Source organism: Aristolochia californica, unplaced genomic scaffold, assembly GCF_029961685.1.
Source record: "Aristolochia californica isolate CCGP_79_NKW_82.1479 unplaced genomic scaffold, dmAriCali1.0.hap1 SCAF_6, whole genome shotgun sequence".
NCBI lineage: Eukaryota > Viridiplantae > Streptophyta > Magnoliopsida > Piperales > Aristolochiaceae > Aristolochia > Aristolochia californica.
The window spans coordinates 36,843,242-36,864,757 of record NW_027182257.1 but is presented as its reverse complement, the minus strand read 5'-3'; the positions used below and the strand labels follow the sequence as shown (position 1 = coordinate 36,864,757).

The 21,516-nt window shown below is 36.3% G+C and overlaps 1 protein-coding gene across 1 annotated transcript; it reads left to right on the top strand.

Moving 5' to 3' along the window:
- Window positions 1-15,804: 15,804 nt before the first annotated feature.
- On the top strand, window positions 15,805-20,533 carry LOC137934907 (homeobox protein BEL1 homolog). Its single transcript, XM_068779491.1, has 4 exons — window positions 15,805-17,407; window positions 18,419-18,801; window positions 19,534-19,594; window positions 19,774-20,533. The coding sequence occupies exons 1-4, from the start codon at window positions 16,547-16,549 to the stop codon at window positions 20,425-20,427; spliced, it is 1,959 nt and encodes a 652-aa protein (XP_068635592.1). The 5' UTR covers window positions 15,805-16,546; the 3' UTR covers window positions 20,428-20,533.
- Window positions 20,534-21,516: the final 983 nt, after the last annotated feature.

The following is a 21,516-nucleotide window of genomic DNA, read 5'->3' as shown; positions in this document are numbered from 1 at the left end:
AATATAATGACAAAGCGACTCTCTGTAGCTGGTGTTTATCTCAGTGGATACTTGAATTTGTCATCTTTCTGGATGATTTGATTTTCTGGGAAGCACAATAAGAGGTTGGTAGGAATTTGAAACCTGTGGGGTACATGGTCACGCGGATCCCTTAAAGAAAGTTGTCGTCCATCACCATGATGCATCACAGCAGGCGTCTCTATATATGTGAGGAGAGAAGAGACAAATGAATCAACGAATCGCTGCCTTATCTAGTTGGCAGCCATGGTTTGGTTTAGCTAACTAGAAAACCCAAAGGAAATAGTCTTTATCGTTAATTCATTAATACTTTGAAGCTCTTTCCCAGAGAGGTCATCAAGAGCGAAGGAGGAAGACGTTGATCAAATCCTGGGTCTTCTCTGACTCTCAGGCAGGTAGGCGTGTTGACAAAGGAGAGGACAGCATAAGAGGACGCATCCCTTGTTGAGTAATGCAATGGCATTGGCAATCACGGCATGATGATTGCTGTTTGTCTTGTTCCCTTCATTCATGAAGGACCTACATCCTCTGGAACAAACAATACCAGGCCTGTTCTCACTTTAGTAGGAAGAAGGGTCGTGGCAAATATTTCTTAATCACTCAAATGTTCTGGGTGTGATTGCATTGCCCGTTTTCAGTCTTCCATTGCACCCGCATAAGTCAATGAGAGTGGCTTTCAAGCTTTAATCGTCCATCAGTTTTTCTGCAATTTTCTCCAAAGTGGCCCCTTCGTTTTCTTGTTGCTTGGGGGCCAGAAAGAATCACTGAGAGTACCGGAAAGCTTAGTCTACTAATGAGACACGTCCCCACTGTTTCGCTTGTTTGGAATTTCGTTCCCTACAGCTTATTCTCTGTTCCATGGAAGTTTTCTGAATGGATGCTAGAGGGCTACGGTTTGGCCTAAGCTATGATTTCTTTGGGTCGCGCGGTAGTGTTTCAAGGAATACAATTCAGAATACATTCTTCCTGTTTAACTAAGAAATAATGTTTAAAGTTGCAGGTAAAAGATCCAACAGACCTGATAAGCTTTTGTAATTCATTTGGAAACTCTAGTACTCGACCACAGAGATGGAGGAGAGGGGGAGTACGCGCGGACCCCGTCCTCTCTCCTCCACCATCAACTTGAAAGGTCTACGAGGGTGGGGAGGAATCATTTGCCCACCCCATCTTCTTCAAAACTTTCTCGCGAGATGTGGGGGACCAAAGACATCTAATAAGAGATAACTCTTAAGGAAAATAAGATGATGGATACAATCATCTTTACTTTGACCAATACCGATTTTTCAGTTCTAGTTTGGTGTTGGGTGATTCGTATTAACTCGAAATGGTCTGGCTCGAAATTTTTAAGCTTGTCGAGTTTCACCAACCCCATCGCCGAGAATTAATCGCAGGTGGCGAAGGTGGCCACAGTCCGGAAGAAATAGGATTCAGTGCAGAGAAGAGGATGCGGGACGTCGTTCCTCTTGGTGAAAATCATCGTCTCTGGTTCCGTACTTGTGGGTCCCGATCCAGGATTTCTTGTGTCTACTTGGTTGGAAAGGGAATTATCTCCTAATATCATTTCCCTCAACATGCTTTTCATGTGTCACTCTATACATGGGAACCCATTCAACTTTTTCATCTCATCTTATCTCACTTTATTCTTCAACCTTGTGTGGCCCAAAGTTTTGTAAAGGAGTCATATTTCACTCTATTATATTTCATATACTCAATTTTAATACTATTTAATATTAAAAATTTAAATTAATATCTAATAATTTATAAGTACTTTAACATAAATCATTTAAGTTTTAAATTACTTGAAGTTCAAAAAAATAAAAATAATAACTTCTTTATTGTTACAAAAATATCCAATAATATGTTAATATAAACACAATAACTATAATAATTATATTTTAATTATTTTAATTATTACTTAAATTATTTAAATATTTTTTAAAGTTAAATATATTTGACTTTACTTAATAAATACACTTATTTAACTTAATTTTTAATAATAATAATTTTTTATTATTATAAAAAATATTATGTAATGGTAAAATTATGATAATATAATACTTATTTAGTATATTTGATTTCAGATAAATATTTTTAAATTATTTAAATAATTAATAATTAATAAATTCTTAATAATTTTAGTTGGTAGTAATTTATTATTGTTTTAAATTATTAGGTGATATCATATAATATGAATATAGCAGCTATAATAATAATTATTTATTTCATTAACTAATATTTATATATTTAATTAGTCAGTCTTGCATAGAGTATATAATAAGTATAATTAATTTATGCTAGGTATTTTTTGTTCGTTTCACTGAAATTTTAAGTCGTTTCTTTTGATAGATGAGATGTTTCAACAAAGACATTGTGGAGTAGTCCACACCACGTAGATATGTCGGACTGTAGGAGTCAGGACCACAAATTTAAATTGATTATACGTTTTATTTATTCCATTGTTGTGTTTATAAACAAAGATGGAACAAATTTTTTTTTTAAATATTTATCCTTCTATTTACAAGAGTAGTCTAGGGTCCTAATATAGTTGAAATACTATTTATGGATAAATGGCAGTGTTGGAATTACTTGGAACAAAGACCTGCCCCAATCACACAACCTTCATTGTCCTACACTGGGATTAGTATTAATTGTTTCCTTCTCTTGCAAGGATACATATTTATTAATTTATTACTTCTCTACAACAAAGGACATGTAGCCCTACACCCAGCTTTTTCTATCTAAAGAAGTACCATACAAGGTTGAGGGAGAAATGGTGGATCTACCTTTCTCTTTACCATGAAATAAAATAAATGGAGAGGTGGTCCCCCGTCTCTTCCTATCATACAACTATAAAATTTATGTTCTAAGCAAAATAGATATTTTATATATTTCTAGCATTTTATTTTATTTTATTTTTACTAAGGACAGGCATATGTTTGTCCACAACATCATAATTACACGGTCGTACTTGAAAATAAGGTAAACTTGACGATCATATATAAATTAATTTTATTTTTTTCCACCTTTTATGTATGAAAGAGATATTTTGTGGGTTTAGGGTTGGATGTTGAATATGTCTATATACACACACACACACACACACACACACACACACACACACACACACACACACACACAGACATACAGATATTTTGTGGGTTTAAGGTTGGATGTTGAATATGTAAATATATATATATATATACACACACACACACATACATACAAACATACAAATATTTTGTGGGTTTTGGGTTGGATGCTGAATATGTGTATATATATACACACACACACACACACACACACACACATATACATACAGACATACATACATATATATATATATAGAGAGAGGGGGGTCATATTATATAATTGTAGTGAGAGTGAGGAAAGAATAAAAAAACAAGAAAGAAAAAACTTTAGACCATCTATGGGAGGAGCCGGAGGTTTGAGTTTGCAACTACTAAAATAACCAACACATCTTATCCTTGTTGAACTTCATTTTATTTTTGTTGTCATTTCATAGATTATTCAACTGCTCTTTAGCACGACGATCAAACACTTCAATCTACACAAAACATTTCTCACCTACTCTTGCATTTGGGTCAACACCTCTTTAGTCTACCACAATTCCTTCTCTATATGTTCGATCAACTAAGACAGGGATGATCTGGCCATCTTGACTACAGGCAGTTCAGCTAGACTCTTAACATACACAGATCTAGCTGCACAAACATTGCACACAATGACACACTCATCAACCTACTCACCAACCTCTTGTGACGTACCAACCGCTACATCTCCACCTAGGAAAAATAACATAAGACAATCATAATTATATTTTCTTAAAACAAAATGTAATTATACGAAATTTAAAAGTGTCATTGAGCTTATATGATTTTGTTCAGATCTCCTAGTCTACCCGTACTTGGCCTGATCAATTTTCGAAATTACTCAATACTAGAACAATTTGTATCCTACATATATAAAGGACACATGCATGTAAATGTATTACATTAGTATTAAAATTGAAAGAAAATATACTCCAAATTAAATAGATACCATCTCCTCTTTGATATGCCTAAAAGTCTTCGGTCTTGTAATATGTCAAACATTTTATTTGCTAACATTTTTTACATTTACTCAGCAATGTCTCTACATATGAAAATTAGATATGAATGAAATAAAAATAATTGAAACTTTGAAACACAACCCCAAGAAATCTAATCACCTAGAACCTCTCCCCGTGAAATAAGTTCACACACACCAATTGTCAATCCTTGAGGGAAACCCCTCTATAAAGAGAGGACAGCATTTTGGGCATAACCTTCATACTCTCTATACTAGGCATGCATGACAATTCGGTATTGTCAAAATGCAGGACCCCATATAGAATACACAGCAGTTTGTGCAACTGCATCACTTTGGATATCGATATCAAACTTTTCCTTATAAAACGAATAATCAAACTTAACATTGCCATCTAGAAAAATATAAAAGAAAAATCTTATTGAGTAATTTGTAACATTTACCTCAATATAGGGATATCCACAACCTAACTGATCTTCGGTGTTAGCTTTGAACTTGTCCACTTTCACCTCCATGTGAGTCTTAAGGATATCACTCTCCTAATGACTGCAAAGTGGACTACAAGGTCTAGATGCCTTCCAATGTCAATCTCTACACTCCATTGGGGTCCTCTTTCGGAGCTCTCTCATAACATCGTTGGCTCTGGAGCTCTTGGTGGGAAATGTGCTTGCCTCATCAGTGAGGACATGAATGGAGGGGACATGGATGGAGAAATGTGGAAAGATTTATATATACTATGTAATAAATTATTACAGGCAAACATAATTTAATATAAACAAGGAATAATGATTAGTGAACTTGCATACCCTGTGTCTCTGGGACACAATCCTCTCCCCTTCCCACCAAGTTGCATTGCCATCTATCTCCGATGGCGGCTCCACCAAATCCATGTCTTCGGATGATGTAAGGCATGAAACTAGTGGTAGCCTAAGTGGATGAGAAGATATGGTATCAGATGAGCTTGCATAGTATGTTTATAATATCAATAATATTATTTCTATAAAATAATAACACTAATGATGTTTGAAATAAATAATTTTACATAAACTATTATTGTAGACCCATGAAAATTTATTTAGATTCATTGTTGGTTAACAACATTATATCTCTTTATTGCTTTCTTCCTCCTCTTCTTCAACCTCTTTTTCTTCTTCTTCTGCATTCTCTTGTTCTTCATCATACTTGTCTCCTACCTCAGCCTCGTCTTCTTTGTTTACATCCTCGTCATTATCTTCATTCTCAATCACTTGCACACTTATATGATCTAAAGGAACATCTGACCTTGTCAATAGCCCCACATCATTGTCCACTTGGTCAACATGGAGATTAGCATTTGACGACTCTTGTTGGTATTTCATCATATGTAAATAATTGTTGCTCTAATACATCAAACACACTGCTCATAACCATATTTTGAAATACACACCATGAACCATCATTTTTAGGGTCTTCATGGAATAAACCTATTCCATTTTAAATGCCAAAGACCTTGTCCACTATTACTTATATCAAACCACTTGCGCTTGAGCATATAAATGGAATTATTGATAAAATACTGTAGTTCAATTATATCAATTACAATCCCATAATAGTCAAGATAATTATCTTTGTAACACCCCTTTAAAATGATGTCATTGTTTTGAGTCATATGATTTACCTCAAATTCTTCATTGTGGACGGGCATGTCATTAACAATATAACTCGAGTAGCTATTACTTGATATAGGACCCATTCCAAAATGCTAAATATCGCTCTTCATTTCAAGTTGGCCACAAGCTACTAGAGATTTAACTTATGATAGATTAGATAACATCAAGAATATTATGCAATAAACCCCCCAATCGTGAACCCATATATATATATATATATATATATATATATATATATATGATTGACACAACTAGCTTTTTGTTTAAACCAAATAACAAACTCTTCTTTGTATCATTGGCTCAAGTTGGTTATACCATCTGCTTGAAAAACTTCTCTATGTTTAATGTATAACATAAAATACTAAATGATTAAAAATCATATTTGATAACTAAATCTACAAGATGAAATCAACAAGTACTCACAAAATGTATTGTTTGATCTCATCATAATTGTTGAGTACACCTGACAATACCTTGTTAAAAACATTTGAGTTAATGAATAATTTGCTTCTTTCACTTAGTTCATGTGTGGTGTGTGTGTAAAAAATGAGATTTTGTTCTTCAGGCTATCAACATCTCCATCATAATTTTGATTTGTCTAGTTAAATTTTTTTTTGTTTGATCTCATCATAATTGTTGAGTACACCCGACAATACCTTGTTAAAATTATTTGAGTTAAGGAATAATTCGCTTCTTTCACTTAGTTCATTTGCGGTGTGTGTGTAAAAAATGATATTTTTTTCTTCAGGCTATCAACATCTCTATCATAATTTTGATTTGTCTAGTTAAATTTTGTTTCATCACCATCCAAGTATAGTGAGCAAAATGTCAAAGCCTCCTTGTTATGTTGTGCTATTGAACCTTCCAAACATGCTCTATTCTGTACCAATATTTTCAATTGATGAAAAAAATATCAGTGAGGTACATCCATCAATATTATACTAGAGCACACAATAGTGCTTCGTCAATTTCCAGATGGATCATTATATAAAAAAGAATGATGGTAATATCTTTTTCATATTTCATAAAATCACCATGATGCCTCTTTGTAATTTTTCCAATGCATCAGCTCTAAGTGTTTTTTTAACACAACTCTTTGAAAAAGAATCTCAACTTAATAACTGGAGTAGTTACATTGTTTCATAGATAACCACATAAACCCACCGAAAGTAAATGTTGCATCATTATGTCTCGATCATGACTATTTAAGCTCAATACGTTTAGGGGATCCACCTTGACACAACACGATATATTTGAAGCAACCCCATCCAAAAACTTAAGGTTATAGAGTGATGTGAAAAATCATTTTTTTCTCTTGTTAAGACATTTTGTACGATCATATAAATTGAATCATTGTCCCTTCTCAAATGCAATGCCCTTTTCATTCTCATATCTCAAGGTCAAGCTGAGCATCTGTAGATTCTTTCGTTTTACCACTTATGTTTAAGAGTGTGCAAATAATACTATCACAAATGTCTTTTTCAATATGCATGACATCCAAATTTCATCTCAATCTCGAGTTCGGTCAATAGCATAACTCAACAAATATGCTCATCTTCTTCCAATTGAATTTATTAGTAGATAACTCAATGTCACATCCAGATAACTGAATTGGGGGATTCAATACGTCATCTTAAAATATAAAAAAATTCCCTTGATCGCTTATCTTCCAAGGGTAAAAAGCGTCAATGACCCATATAACATTCATTTCTTCCATGCTTCAATCACAAACAACGTGTTTCACTCGTATACGTTGGACATACCAATTTTTTCTTGTTACTTCAAACTAAAAGTGACTGGAAAGTTGAGAAATCATGTATGGTCCAAAGAAGTGCAACATGCATTATAAACATCTCTATTGTATGTGTATCAAAAGTTTGCTCTCCTCCTGACCACAACTTGTCCATCAAAGGGTGTAAATAAACATCAATGAGGTTGTCAGGAGCCTTTGGCCCTAGAATTAGTAAGTTCATCATATAATAGTGATCTTTCATACATTTCCATGGGTATAAATTATACAACATCAACACCATAAGCCATATGTATTGCCAAATGAGTTGAAATCTTCTTTTGGAAGGGCTAGACATACATTTTGTATGTTGCAGCAAACTACGGGTGCTCTTTAACAAATTCATGCCAAAGTTCTGAATCGGGTAGATGTCTCAATGTATCCATTTCGTAAACAAGCACCTTGGCATGCCACCTCATGTCCTTAACTATATCTTTTGATGTAAACATTAGCTAAAGTTGTAGTTTGAGAGGAAAATAGCATAAGATCTTTTGCAAGACTGACTTTAGTTTGTTGCTTGACAGTATGTACCTCGTCTAATGACATTGCAGGCACTTTTTTGTCTTTTCATATTCCTTCCAAAAAAAGATACAATTATTTTTTTAAGCATGTATCTTTTTTTAATGGAATACCAACTCAATAAAAGAGTTTTAGCTTTGTAATGGTTGTGAGGCAGTGACTCCCCAATAGAAAATGGTTCTTTTAGATAAAAAAATATACTATCGAATACTTTATTACTCATGTTGGAAAAAAATTGTGTATGGAGCAAGAAACCCTAACAACCAGGATATAATAGCCTATTGGCATCCATGAACAAGCCAAAGAATTTATCAAGCCCACTTGGTCCAAATCCAGAGACTTAGACATGACTATTGGACCCTGGTTGACTGTCATTGAGAGGTATGTGCAACTTGTACATCAAGGATAAGATCATGAATACCACTATGCATACCACCCTCACTTCTCGTTTGATGATTGACCCAAGTTGTAGAATTTTGCCTTCAGTCAATTTCCTTATGGTACAAAATTATTCCCTATGAAATGTCCATCAACAACAACTCAATAACATCCCATTCACATATAAGTGGTTCTCTATTTGGTGTACATCCCAAAAAACATTATTAACATAGTTTGTATGGATAAAACATCTTGTTGTCTTGCCTTACCACATATTTGGAGTGCAACATACAAATAAAAGCATCTACCCTTTTCTTATATTCTTTACTCTAGGGTCTATTTCAAACAATATTCATCTAACTCTTCTCCATTTTTTACTTTAGTACCAAAACATATAAAGAAAAAATTATCCATCGTCAACACCCAACTATACGAGAGAATACTCTATTTTAATATCCCTAATTCTACATGGGAAAGGTCCCAGATTACATCTCAGAGATCACATCCAACTTCATTGATCACTCAAGTTTGTGATTCCCCCGCATCCATTTAGGACCTACAATTATTTACTATTGCATGGTGATAATTTAAGGTATTTGTCAAAATTTTGGTTGCATTTACCTACACCCCTAGTGTAATTACTTGACATACATGCATTCTACTCTATTACCACCGCATAGTGCGTACTAGTCAATGAAGTATGCAGTATAACATTGGAGGAAATTAGGGAGTGCGTATGAATGCATAAAAAACTATCTCAAACTATAATACTAACAATAATCAACAAATTTTGTGTCCCAAACTGTCATACAAGACAATTCAAGAATTGCACAGGTATATTTAGTACTTCTAAAACTTCTTTGTCAAATGGATATCCCAAAGTTTGGAAAAAAAACTAACACATATGTTACAATCTCTTGAATGAGCAGTCACATTTCAATCAAGTAGTTTAAATCCATAACATTAGATACAAGTGGAATTTATAGGATAGTGAACATTGAAATATTCATATTGTTGAAGCACAAGATGGTGAGATTTAGGGCACATTCAATCAACATGACTTTTTATGGCAACTTCCCAACTACCTTAGTTAAAGTTCGACTAAGTATTTTACAAGTTATACATAATGTTATGAATTATCATATATTATGTGTTGAATTTATGAAACAGAGAAAAACTTCACTGACTTAATGTAATTTGAGTACAATGAACCTCTATTTATTATAAAGGAAACAAGTAGAATCCAATTACAATAAAACTACCCTTATCCCAATTACACCCAAAGTTAAATACTAAAAGATAAGTCCTAAAATAATTGAACAATTGAATATAAGTAGAAGACTAACATAACTAAAACACATTTAATTGAAACTCTTTTGTGAAACGTCCTTTTGTGAGACTTTTGTAAAACTCCACCATAATAATTTTAGCTTTGTGAGACTTCATGTTGTCAGAGTCATGTAAGACTTTTTCATACCTGCTATTCAACACTATGCTTCAAACTATTCTAGTATTATGTTGTTCATTCATTCCATATTATGGTAAAAAATGTACATGTAAATACCCCTATGATTAATTTCATATTGCACTTCATCATAGTTTCATATTGTGAAAATTTAAATTCATAGTATAGTCATATTTTTTATGCATTATGTTTAACTTATGTCTCTACATATTATGCTCATCTTATGTTGACATTATTCTCATCTTAATCATGACATGATGCCCCAAGTCAATGTTGCCAATGTTTTATACCTAGAACCACGACAAGCATCTCATTTTTGTAAGTTGAGTATCCTAGAGCGAAACCTTTCATAGCACAACTAAAATTGGACATCCGGTGACCCTCTTGGCTTAATGCTGCCCCAATCCCCGTGTCAAAGCATCACACTCAACCACAAACAACATCGTAAATTCAGAAAGTGACATAATAGGAGCTTGTAACATAAAAAATTTCAAGTGCTGAAAAGTGGTATTTGCTTCAAGTGACCTTTGAAAAACACCCTTGTTCAACAAGTCTGTTAGTAGCTTGGCTAAAGTCCCATAATGACATATGAAACACATGTAATATGCTATTAACCCTAGAAGCACTCTTACAACTCTTACAGTCATGATTGTCAGCCATGATTTCAAAGTTTTTAGTTTGTTTGGGTCGGTTGAGACTCCCCTTGAGTCAATAATGTGACCCAAACGGTCTACTCTAGAAGATCCATATACACACTTTTACCTCTTAAAAAGTAACCGATTCTATCATTGTAAATTTAACACTAAATATAAGTGTTAAACATGTGCTTCTATTGTTTTATTGTTGACAAAGATGTTATTAAAAAGACCTAAACAAAATTGCATAGAAATGCTTTGAACACCATGTTCATGAGGCAATGAAACATGGAGGGGGCATTAATCAAGTCGAAGATTAAGTCACTCATACAAATTTGATGACAAGCTGAAATCAAGTAGAGCTTTGAGAATATATGGGTCCCTTGCAACTCATCTAAAAGTTTCTCAATAACAAGGATTTGGAAATTATCCTTCAAAGTAATGGTGTTAATGTATGATAATCGATACAAAAATGACAACTACCATCTTTTCTTTTTGGACAAGTAGTACAGGTGATGAAAACAAGCTTGTATTGCACTTGATGATTCCATTATTCAACATTTCTTGCATCATCTTTTGATTTTAGTTTTCTAAATATGTTGGTATATATATGTATGTTTGTAAGAAGAGCCCTAGCTAACATGGGGATCTTGTGGCCCTACTCACATGGTGGCAGTCTTCTTAGCTCCTAAAAGAGCATCAAAATACTCCACAATTGACTCCAAATTATTTCGAATAGAAGATTCACCATTCATTGTTTGACTAACAACCTCTTGTTGTAAATAAACTATGCCAGTGATACATTTAATGCCCATTGCTTCCAAATCCAACTCAATCCCACTAGTAACTGGTTTCACAATTTGCCATTTCATTGAAACCCTTTCAAAGTCAAACTCAAAAAAATAATCAAAAAGGTTTTAATGAATTGTATAAGGAGTTTGAAGCAACTAGATACCAAATACCACGTTTGTTCCTTTAATAGGCATAATAAAGAAATCAAGGACCAACTCATGTCTTACATCATAACCCCCACCCCCTTAGACATAGATGAGCACAACTAATATTTTTCACTCCCAACCTTGACATTGAGGGTAGACACACTGAACATGGCTAAACCCAATTGTTTGGCTACTTTCCCATAAATGAAGTTATCGGTACTTACACTACCTAACATTATCACCACTTCCTTAAGTTTTATTGTACTTTTTAACTTCCTAGTTTGTGGGTTATGGTTACTTATCATAGGTCTGGTAATTCCTTTGAGACAACCACTGCTCTCATCCAACTTCTCAATTAGAAGTAGTTGATAATTTCTTACATAAGTGATCTAGTGAAAAAATTTCATCACTGTTGAAACAAAACCCTCTTACTCCTCGATTGTCTGTGTAATCCTCGATCAATTTCCAAAAAGTTCTAAGTCATACAAGCCAAAGTTGTCTAGAGCTACAACAAGGTGTTACATCTTTGTGGGGTTGTGGAAATTGGAGAAAATTGTTTTTGGTTATTGTTAGATTTCATAAAATATTCAATTTCTCTTTCTGAAACCCTACTAACTTTGATGCATGTCTCATTGTTATCACACCTCTTCCTTTTGTGGACCACTATATGTTTATTTATGAGTTACTATCTTCAATTTTTTTTTAAAAAATAGATTTTCTTTATAGATTTTTTTTTTGTTCGAAGGTAGAAATCATAAAATGTTGCCAAATTGTTCACCCTTTGATTGAAAATTGTTCATTGCCCTAGGTGGGGCCAGTCCTCCTTCCTTCTTCATGTGCTCATGAGGTTTTTTAGGTTTAACATAGATTTAACTTGAACTCTTCACATTAGCTAACGTCTTTTAGGTATTTACTCTACCCGACATTTGTTGCATTCTAACTAGGGCAATTTATTAGTGATAGTGGATTTATTTTAGTAGTTGGACTACAATAAAAACTAAAAATGAATTTTTTAAATTCTTTTCATATCTGTAGGTTTCTATTTAGGTCTTGAGAAGGAATTAGATTTCAAAAAGTGAGACTAACTCTTCTCTCATTCATTCATCAATCTTCTTCCCTTATTTTTTTACTTCCCTTCTTGTCATAAGTAGTAGTATTAAAGAGAACACTGATTTAGAACTTCTATGATTTGAAAAAAGCTAAAAATTCTATGACTTCAAAATAAAATCCCGATGACATGTTTTCGAATAAAAAATATTATCTATTAGGATTTTAAAAAATTTATTTTTAACGGACCGTTTGTGCCACCATAGGAAACCAAAATGATGAAAAATTAATTTTCTATTAAAAAATTTTGCTAAGAAAAAAAATTCTTTGACCGATTTTCTTGCATTTTTACCACTATTGGAAATAACAAAAAAAATGTTTGTGTTTACAAAAAAAATAACATTAATTTTTATAAAAAATAAAAATTAAATATGAAGTCAGAGGTAAGTGATAAGAACCACTTTTAGTTTTTATTAATTTTTTTTTTAATCATTTGTAATATTTCTTATAGGTAAAAGAAATCAAGCATAAATTTTTTTTGTCCCCAAAAATATCACACACACACACACACTATAAAATTTTGGTCATACCAAAATTTAATTTTAATTGCAATAATATTTCAAGAAATTGTATTATTTTGACTCAAAAAATATATTTTGACAAAATATAGCCTAAATCATTTTCTTAAACATATGACAAATTAAAAACAAAACAATTTGTTGGAGTTATGATTTAAGATAAATTAGGATTTTTATCGGTAGTTCTATTGAAATTACCTTGAATGGGTTTCTTAGTATGTAATACTAGGAATTTAAGAAAAGTGTCTTGGTTCAATGTGTTTAGACCTTAGTTTTAGTTCCACTTTGAAAAAAGGGCAGAATATACTCCAAAAAATAGTCTAATATAATGTAGTCTCTTTGTGCCATTAGAATAGAGTAAGCAATACAAAATTATGCCTTATAAAGTAAATCTCTCTCTCTCTCTCTCTCTCTCTCTCTCTCTCTCTTTGCATGATGTATGAGATACATCTTGACCTGACTCTAGGTCATATATCAAAAGGTTGAGTAGACTCGAGCTAGTCCATGGGACATTCCATCTAGTCGATCAAATAGCAACAATGAGAAGAAAAAAAAGCGATGATTTCAATAAGGTGATCATTGTAGTTACAAAACTCGCCGAATTTGAAGAGTCGACGAGATCGTCGATCGGTGATGTGAATGCTTATCTTTCAACATTAAAGACAAGAAGAACTACAAGGCCGAAATTGCATGTGTGACAAAGAACCATTGCCATCATAGAGTTAATGAATTTGTCTCAATTGTTAGTTGACAAGATGAGTTCTCTACAAGTTAATGAGCAAAAAAATCTTGAAGAAGACTTAATCGATTGTGGTTGGTGTTGCAGAATCAATTGATATTATGGGGCAACAAAAAGAGTTGCTACTCAACAAAAGAAGAGGTGATAGTCTCATACATAGAAAAAACTAGGATGTGAGGGAAGAACTAGTCTCACATCTAGTGCTCCATGCAAGCTGGACGGCCATTACAAGTCTTATCATCCATGTGAAAGGGTCATTACAAGCCTCACTATTCAAACCAAAAAGGTGAAGCATCCAAACAAGATACAAAATTTGCCAACACCCAGTGTGGAATGGGATGACTTTGAGCAAGCCAAGCATGCTTAGTTTGAGGGTGGCTGGTGGAATCATAAACTAAGCAAAATTGGTAATCTAATTAGGAGATGTGGGTCTTAGTCTAGTTAGAAGGCTTAGCTCAAGGTAGGCTAATAGAAACCATAAGCTAACTTAGTTTCTTAGTTTGGATAAGATTTACTTTCGCCCAAATGGTCTTAGCTGAAGGAAGGTTTTAGGAACTATGAGCTAAGATAAATTAGTATTCTTGCTATTAGTTTCTTAGTTCAATTAAAATTGCCTTAATGGGTTGCTTAATGCACAAGATTAAAGAGGGTAGAGTGTACTTAGAAAATAGATCACCCCAAGAAAGTGAAATTGAATGTGAATTCGAGGGTGATATACTTTCTATGAATTATAATGTACATTTTTTTTGTATTAATATGTCATATACATAGTGCAATGAAATGTATTTTTTAATGTATAATAAAGTAAATGTATTTTAATGTATAATACAAAAGTAAATTTGATCCTTAAATATTCTTAAATTCAATGATAAAAATAACGTATTTATAACCTAAGTGTATGTAATTAAAAAAGAAAACACAAGGGAGATGGAGTGGGAGGTGTAAGACGGTTCAAGAACCGTCACTTAAGTGACCTATCTGTCATCGGTTTTCCATTAATGGTGGTTGTTGGTTACAATCTCATAATTTCCGGTCCTTTTGTGGTCTCCTTTGATGGAGAGGATGCTATAAAAGGGGTCCGGTCTAGCAGAGGCATGTCTGAACGTTACCATCGACAAACATCTACGATAGACGAGACAACGCCGTTCACTCTATTCGTGGAACGCCGTGAGAAATTCATGATATAGATATCCTACGGCTCTCTGGCTCCCGTTCTCTTCGTTTATCTTACTTTGCAAGTTGTAGAACACGCTAAGGAAGCGGAAAAAAACAGGGGGCAAAGTAGAGGCCGTCTTGTGCCTCTATATCGGGGTGAAGTCGATGTTTTCTTGCACCTGAGCGATCTGTCCAGAGCAAAATCCAGGCGTGCGTAGTACGCACCCTTGCCCTCACGCTTCCTCCTGTCTCTGCTCACTCATGTCTAATCTCTCCCCCGCGTGTACGATGTGAAAAACGGGAAAAACAGTCCCCACATAAACCGAGGCGTATCGGAAACGGAAGATATCGGATATCCTGTAAAACTCCTACCGCAAACTTGGAATTTCTGTTTATATTCGTTTTATCGTTTTTCTATTGGAAAACGTGAAATACTGCGTGGGACCAGCTGAGGTGGAAGCGTGAGAGTGAGAGTAGCCTCCGGTCGGTACCACTTGAGGAGCGAGTAGGCGATTTGTGTATGCTGAGATGAGAGAGCGGCGGAGATAACGTGGCAGGACCACCGGCTCGAATGGTAAAAACAGAGCTAGAAAAATCCAAATACCGAAAATAAAAAAATAGGGGAAAAAAAAAGAAAGTAGATCCGGTCCCGTAAAAAGGTCGGATAGCTCAAGCGGAGCCTTTCCTTTAATACCCGTTTAATTCCAATTAGTTGGAAAATGGGGACCACCAAAACTTGGGTCGGCGCCAGCTCTATTTTCGGAACATTTTCCAGGCGCATCTATTCCTCCATCAGACACCTCTTCCCTCTTCGCCGCCCCCCTCTCTCTTTTCCGTTTCTCTGAAATACTTCAGGAAAAACTCTCAGTCCAGGCAAATCGGGATTCGAGCTTTTTAAAATTTTATAGGGATCAGAGAGCAGAGAGGGAGACAGAGAGAGAAGTAAAGACCCTTGAGGGTTTGTGCAGTAAAAAAAAAAAAAAAATGGAAAGAAAGTGGAAGCTTTTTACATGCGGCGGCGAGGAGTTGGCCTTGGGAACGAAGGAGAGAAGCACGGAAGCTGTGATCGCGGGTAAGGGAGGGGAGCGGTCAGAGGTGGTGAATTGCTGATTTCAGTTTATTTTTGGATTTTATTTATTTGGATTGGTCGATGAAAAAGGGGGTGACGTCGGGCTTTATTGGGCAAATCATAACTCAGATGTGATCATACCCGGAGCTTGGTTCTCCATGGCAATTAAGCTACGTTGTGTCATTTGTTGTTAAGGGGTCAGGAGAACACTACGACAAGGCGTCTGCTTGTACTAAAATCGTTAAGGGATTGATTGATCTGTGTGCTAGCACTAATATAACGGCAAGATGTTGTTTTGATTTTCCTTTTGCTGGAAAGGGAGTATGTTGTTGTTGTACTCGGCTTTTTGTGAAGTCCTCTTTTGGGTTGCCAGTGATGGAGAGGACGGTGAGATTTTTTAGGGGGTTTAGTTGAGCTTCCTGTAGCAGAACTGTCATTAGGAAGGATTGGTAGACAGTTGTGGTGTACGTCGGCTTCTTCCATGGCAAGCGAAGCACGCCATGATCATAAGCTTAAGTCTCAGATCGGTTCCGGGTTTTTGTACTGCGATTTGTCGGCTTCCCAGTTCGACCACCAGATGCAGAGCTTCGAGCCAAACACGGAGCTTTTCAATTTGCAGATGGGTATGGAGATGTTAGGTCCGCAGTGGAAGAATCTTCAGCAGAGGGATAGAAGCTCTATTCCGTGTAGAGGATTTCTGGACAAAGCTTCGTCTTCCCAGACAGCTGCTTCGGAGCCTTCCGGTGATTACTACCACCACCCCGAATTCCAAAAGCCGGATTTCTCTTCTGGGTTCACTGAAGCAAACCCAAACGAGAACATACTTATTGCACCCGAGACGACATGGCCGGAGAATCGTCTACTTGTGGACGATTCTCTCCGGTGCGTTTTCCCGTGTGAGACGAATGAGCGGCCGAGTCAAGGACTCTCTCTTTCTCTGAGTTCAAACAATCCGTCTGAGATCGGGTTGCAATCTTTTGAACTGAGAGACACGAATCATCTATATGCTTCTTCAAATTCCAGAGATGGGTTTCTCGGAAAAGCTTCCGACTTTCATCAACAGTACCTGCAAGAAGGTCTGTCGTTCTCATTACAGTCAGTCTCTTATCAGCAATTGAAGAACTCCAAGTACTTACTTCCGACCCAGGAACTTCTGAACGAGTTTTGCGATCTGGGTACCAAGGAAAATGGGTACACTGATGGTTGGTCCAAGAGTTCTAAGCACCACCACAAAAGCAAACAATGGGTAGAGGAAGTGTCACCCGGAAATCAATCTCTCTACTCTTTAGATCTTCTTGAATTACAGAAAAGAAAAGCAAAGCTGGTTTCCATGCTCGAAGAGGTTCGTGAAAAACTGGATTTCAGTTTATCTTTTTCTTTATTCTTCTGTTTTTCTAACTTTCGCCATGAAAAAGCTCTCAAAAGTTCATATTTTTCTTCTCTTATTCTTCTTCTGTTACCTTCTCTCTGTGTTTTTCCCTTTTGTTTTTTCGTTACTCGACTTTAAATATCAAAACACATCTTTATTTTCAAAACTTGCTGAACTTTTACTGGGCATGATTGATTTATAGTTCTCTGAGACGTGAATCTTGAACTAATTGGGAGAATGCGAGCCTTCCATTAATGTTATCCAGCCTGGGGTAGCGACAGACTGATAATTCGGGCATTTCATTTACTTTTGGAAACCTCTATTCTCATTCCTCCTATGGCATCTTTCCGTCCTCTCTTCCCCCACCAAATCTCCCCTATGCTGTAATTTCAGTCGGAAAATGAAAACAAGCATTCATCTCCCTTTTTCCCACTTTTCTCCATGGCAAGAGCAAGTCACCATCTTCTCAGTTCTTACAGAACAAAAGTTGACTAATAGTACTACTGGAGGATAAGATACCTCAATTTCTTTCTTTTTGGCCATTGATATTGGGAACCAGGAAGGTCTTCGTGTGAAAGTGAATGTTCCTGTCTATATCCGTTTCCTGGACATTAATGTACTCTAAAGAGCCACATCTGCCTTTTTTGCTTTCTCTTGTTTTTATGCGTCGACCCAGATCTTCCCTTCTTTCTTCTGTCTGAGCTTCTGCGACTCTCCAGTCTCTACCACAACTGCTTAAAATTGAGTCCTCTCACTTGTAAAAGGTTTTATGTAGCTAGATTTTGTGTTAGATTTTTTTTTTTTGGACCCAACTTCCTCTCAATCACTACGCGATAAATTCTTAAAGGACCCATTTTCGCAACGAACAGGTGAATGATCATATTTTTTCAAGAAAGAGTACGTAAGTGCCGATTTAAACAGAGAAAAGAAGCATGTAGAGCCACATATGTGGGGTTTGATGGAGTTAAATGATGTTTTCTACAGGTGGATAAGAGATACAGACAATACTGTGAACAGATGAAGGCGGTGGTATCTTCATTTGAAGCGGTGGCCGGCTCAGGATCTGCGGCCGTTTACTCAAGCTCCGCGTCGAAGGCCATGTCAAGACATTTCAGATGTCTGAGGGATGGAATTGTGTGTCAGATCAAGGCAACAAGAAAGGCCATGGGAGAGAAGGATTCAGTTGCACCGGGGACCGCCAGAGGCGAAACACCGAGGCTTCGGTTTCTAGACCAGACCCTCCGACAGCAGAGGGCGTTGCAGCAAATGGGGTTGATGGAAAACCATCCATGGAGACCTCAGAGAGGACTGCCTGAGAGATCTGTCTCGGTTCTTCGCGCCTGGCTTTTCGAACATTTCCTGCACCCGTAAGTCCCTCTTCTCACTCTCGCATCATCTAGAAAACGAACATTGTCTACCTTGTTATACAAGTAAGAAAATCCCATGTTAAAGAAACCGAAACAGGAAAATTTTCGGGTATTCACCCACCGAAGCAACTGTTCCAAGTTTAAAAGATTTGCAGGCATCAAAAGCTTTGGCTTGACGGCTTTCTCTCTCTTCTACAGTAAGCTTTTTTGGGCTTATTTCTCATTTAAGGGAACTAGGAAAGTGGATCGATTTTTCACGTTCATCTACCTCTGCGAAAGCCCCTAATTTACTATTGATCCTCTGCAACCAATCTCTCTTGATCTTCAATGAATCCCACCAGATATATTTAGTAATTTGAGCTTCAGAAAAAAAAATCATGATCATCAGTGAGTTCTGCAAAGTGGGTCTGTCGCGCGACGTGTTGCATGGATATTGGGATGGTGCTACCCTGTATTGCGAAAAGGGGATCAAACTGTTGATCACCCAGATCAGCAGCTATAATGTTGTAGAGGGATTATTCTGAGCTGCCGTTGATCTTTTCAAACAGTAGACTCTAGCTTTTCCGGTGACCGGGACAAAGCCGGGTCGAAGCACGTATTTAATTATTAATAGTTTTCTTCTTCTTCTTCTTCTTCTTCCTAACTAGTACTGAAAAGATGAAATCCATTGATTGTGTTCTCAAACACTCACGAGCTCTGATAATTATATGAATCTGCTGTAATGAGTAACAGGTACCCAAGCGACGTGGATAAACACATTCTTGCTCAGCAGACAGGCCTTTCTAGAAGTCAGGTACGTCGTCTTTTCTCAAAAGTTTCTTCTTAATGATTAAAGATTCTCGTAGATGGAGGCTCGTATTAGTATTAAATTGCTGCAATTAGGATTATTATAGTATCGTGTGATTAATCGTCTCATATTTGTCACGAAATGCATATATTATTTGCATGAACTCTGTCGATATGCTTTGATAGGTTTCCAATTGGTTTATAAACGCGAGAGTCCGGTTGTGGAAACCCATGGTGGAGGAGATGTACTTGGAAGAAACAAAAGAGCAGGACAAAAAAGAAGGCGATGCAGCTTCGGGCCAGCAGGACAGTGGCGGCCGGCTGGAATCCATAGAAAACCCTAACCCTAGTCAGGACCTACAGCCACGTCTGGAGGATCACAAGCCCACGCCAGATCAACTAGTCCTTCACGACTCCGATTCTCTCTCCTCCATTATCAACAAACCGGATAGAAGGAACCCATTGCAGCGGAAAGATAAGCAGCTGCAGCAGCAACAGAACGAATTCGGAAGGCCGGAGTCTTTCGGGGTGGTGGATCTCGATTTCTCATCTTACAGCCATGAAAACAGCGCGGTGACGTATGGCGGCAATAGCGATGGGACATTCGCTGGTGGAGGTGCCAGTGGCGTGTCTCTGACTTTGGGATTGCAGCAGCATGGTGAGGCAGCCGGCTTGGGCCTGTCATTCTCCCGGACTGGATCTCAGCCGTCTCTCTTCTACCCGAGGCAGCACATGGAAGAGTGTCAACCCATCCAGTACTCCGTTTTGGACGGAGAATCCCAGAACCTGCCTTACAGAAACCTGATGGCAGCCCAGTTGCTACATGATTTGGCCGGTTAGAAGACGATCCATCGGAGCTCCGTCGCGAAGGATGCATGAAAGAAGGATGATTTCGCCGGGTGGAATTAGATTGATACAGTACATTTATTCATACACAGATTATACAGTTAACTTGTATATTGTAGTCACAATCCTCCCTTGATTCCAGAGGATGAGTACTCGTTTCTTGTTTCGTTTTGTATGTTCACCGTAATTTCTTTCTTTTCCAGCTGCTTTCACAGACTTGACTACAGAAACGAGAAGGGTTAGGAAGGGTGAATGAGACCTGTTTGATTGTTTCTCAAGCAAATTAGTTTCAATAAACTTAAGCTGATCATTAGAAGGGATTAGGCCCGTACTGTTCTACGAAAAAACAGATCCAACTCTGGTTGACATATTTGTCTTTTTATGTTTTTCAGTCGGAATTAATGGAAAGAGCATTTGGGTGGGCGGACCTCGGCAGGGTTTGATGGTTCCTCACCATGGCGAATTCAGAAACTGTCAGATGAGTGATAGAACTGATACAGGGACAACAATATGGATATGAGATTTTATTTTGGGTCATCGGGAATCTACTCAAAAGTGGCAGAACCTTACAATTACGATGCAGGGTAGGTGAAGAAAATAAATACTGCCTAAAGACTCTATACGGACATGCAAAATTGCTTAAATGTTTCAAATAAATTCAGGGTAATTTTTTTTCTTTCTGGGTTAAGGTAGCAATTTTCTGGGGTAAAGTGGATGCAGGCGCACAAATAATCCCCTTCAATGATGAGCCACTGCATCAATTCTCTTGAGTGGGGGAGGGAGCAATTGCTTGTCCGTAGTGTTACCGACTGTGATTTATGACCGAGAATACTTCGAAAGGATGTGGTATTAATAAGAGTAATTGCATTTGAAGTTTAAAATAAGTTTAAAATAAGAAGTGATGAGAACTAGTTTAGTGATTATAAGTTTATTTTTTTCATAGTTTTCTATTGGAGCAATAGGAAACTCATTTTCTCATCTTTTTAGTATTTTTCATAAGTAAAACAAATGAAAAACTTTTTGTAGTTGTTTATTTAATTTCAACATGATAGTTTTTCAAATATGTTTACACCCTTTTCAATT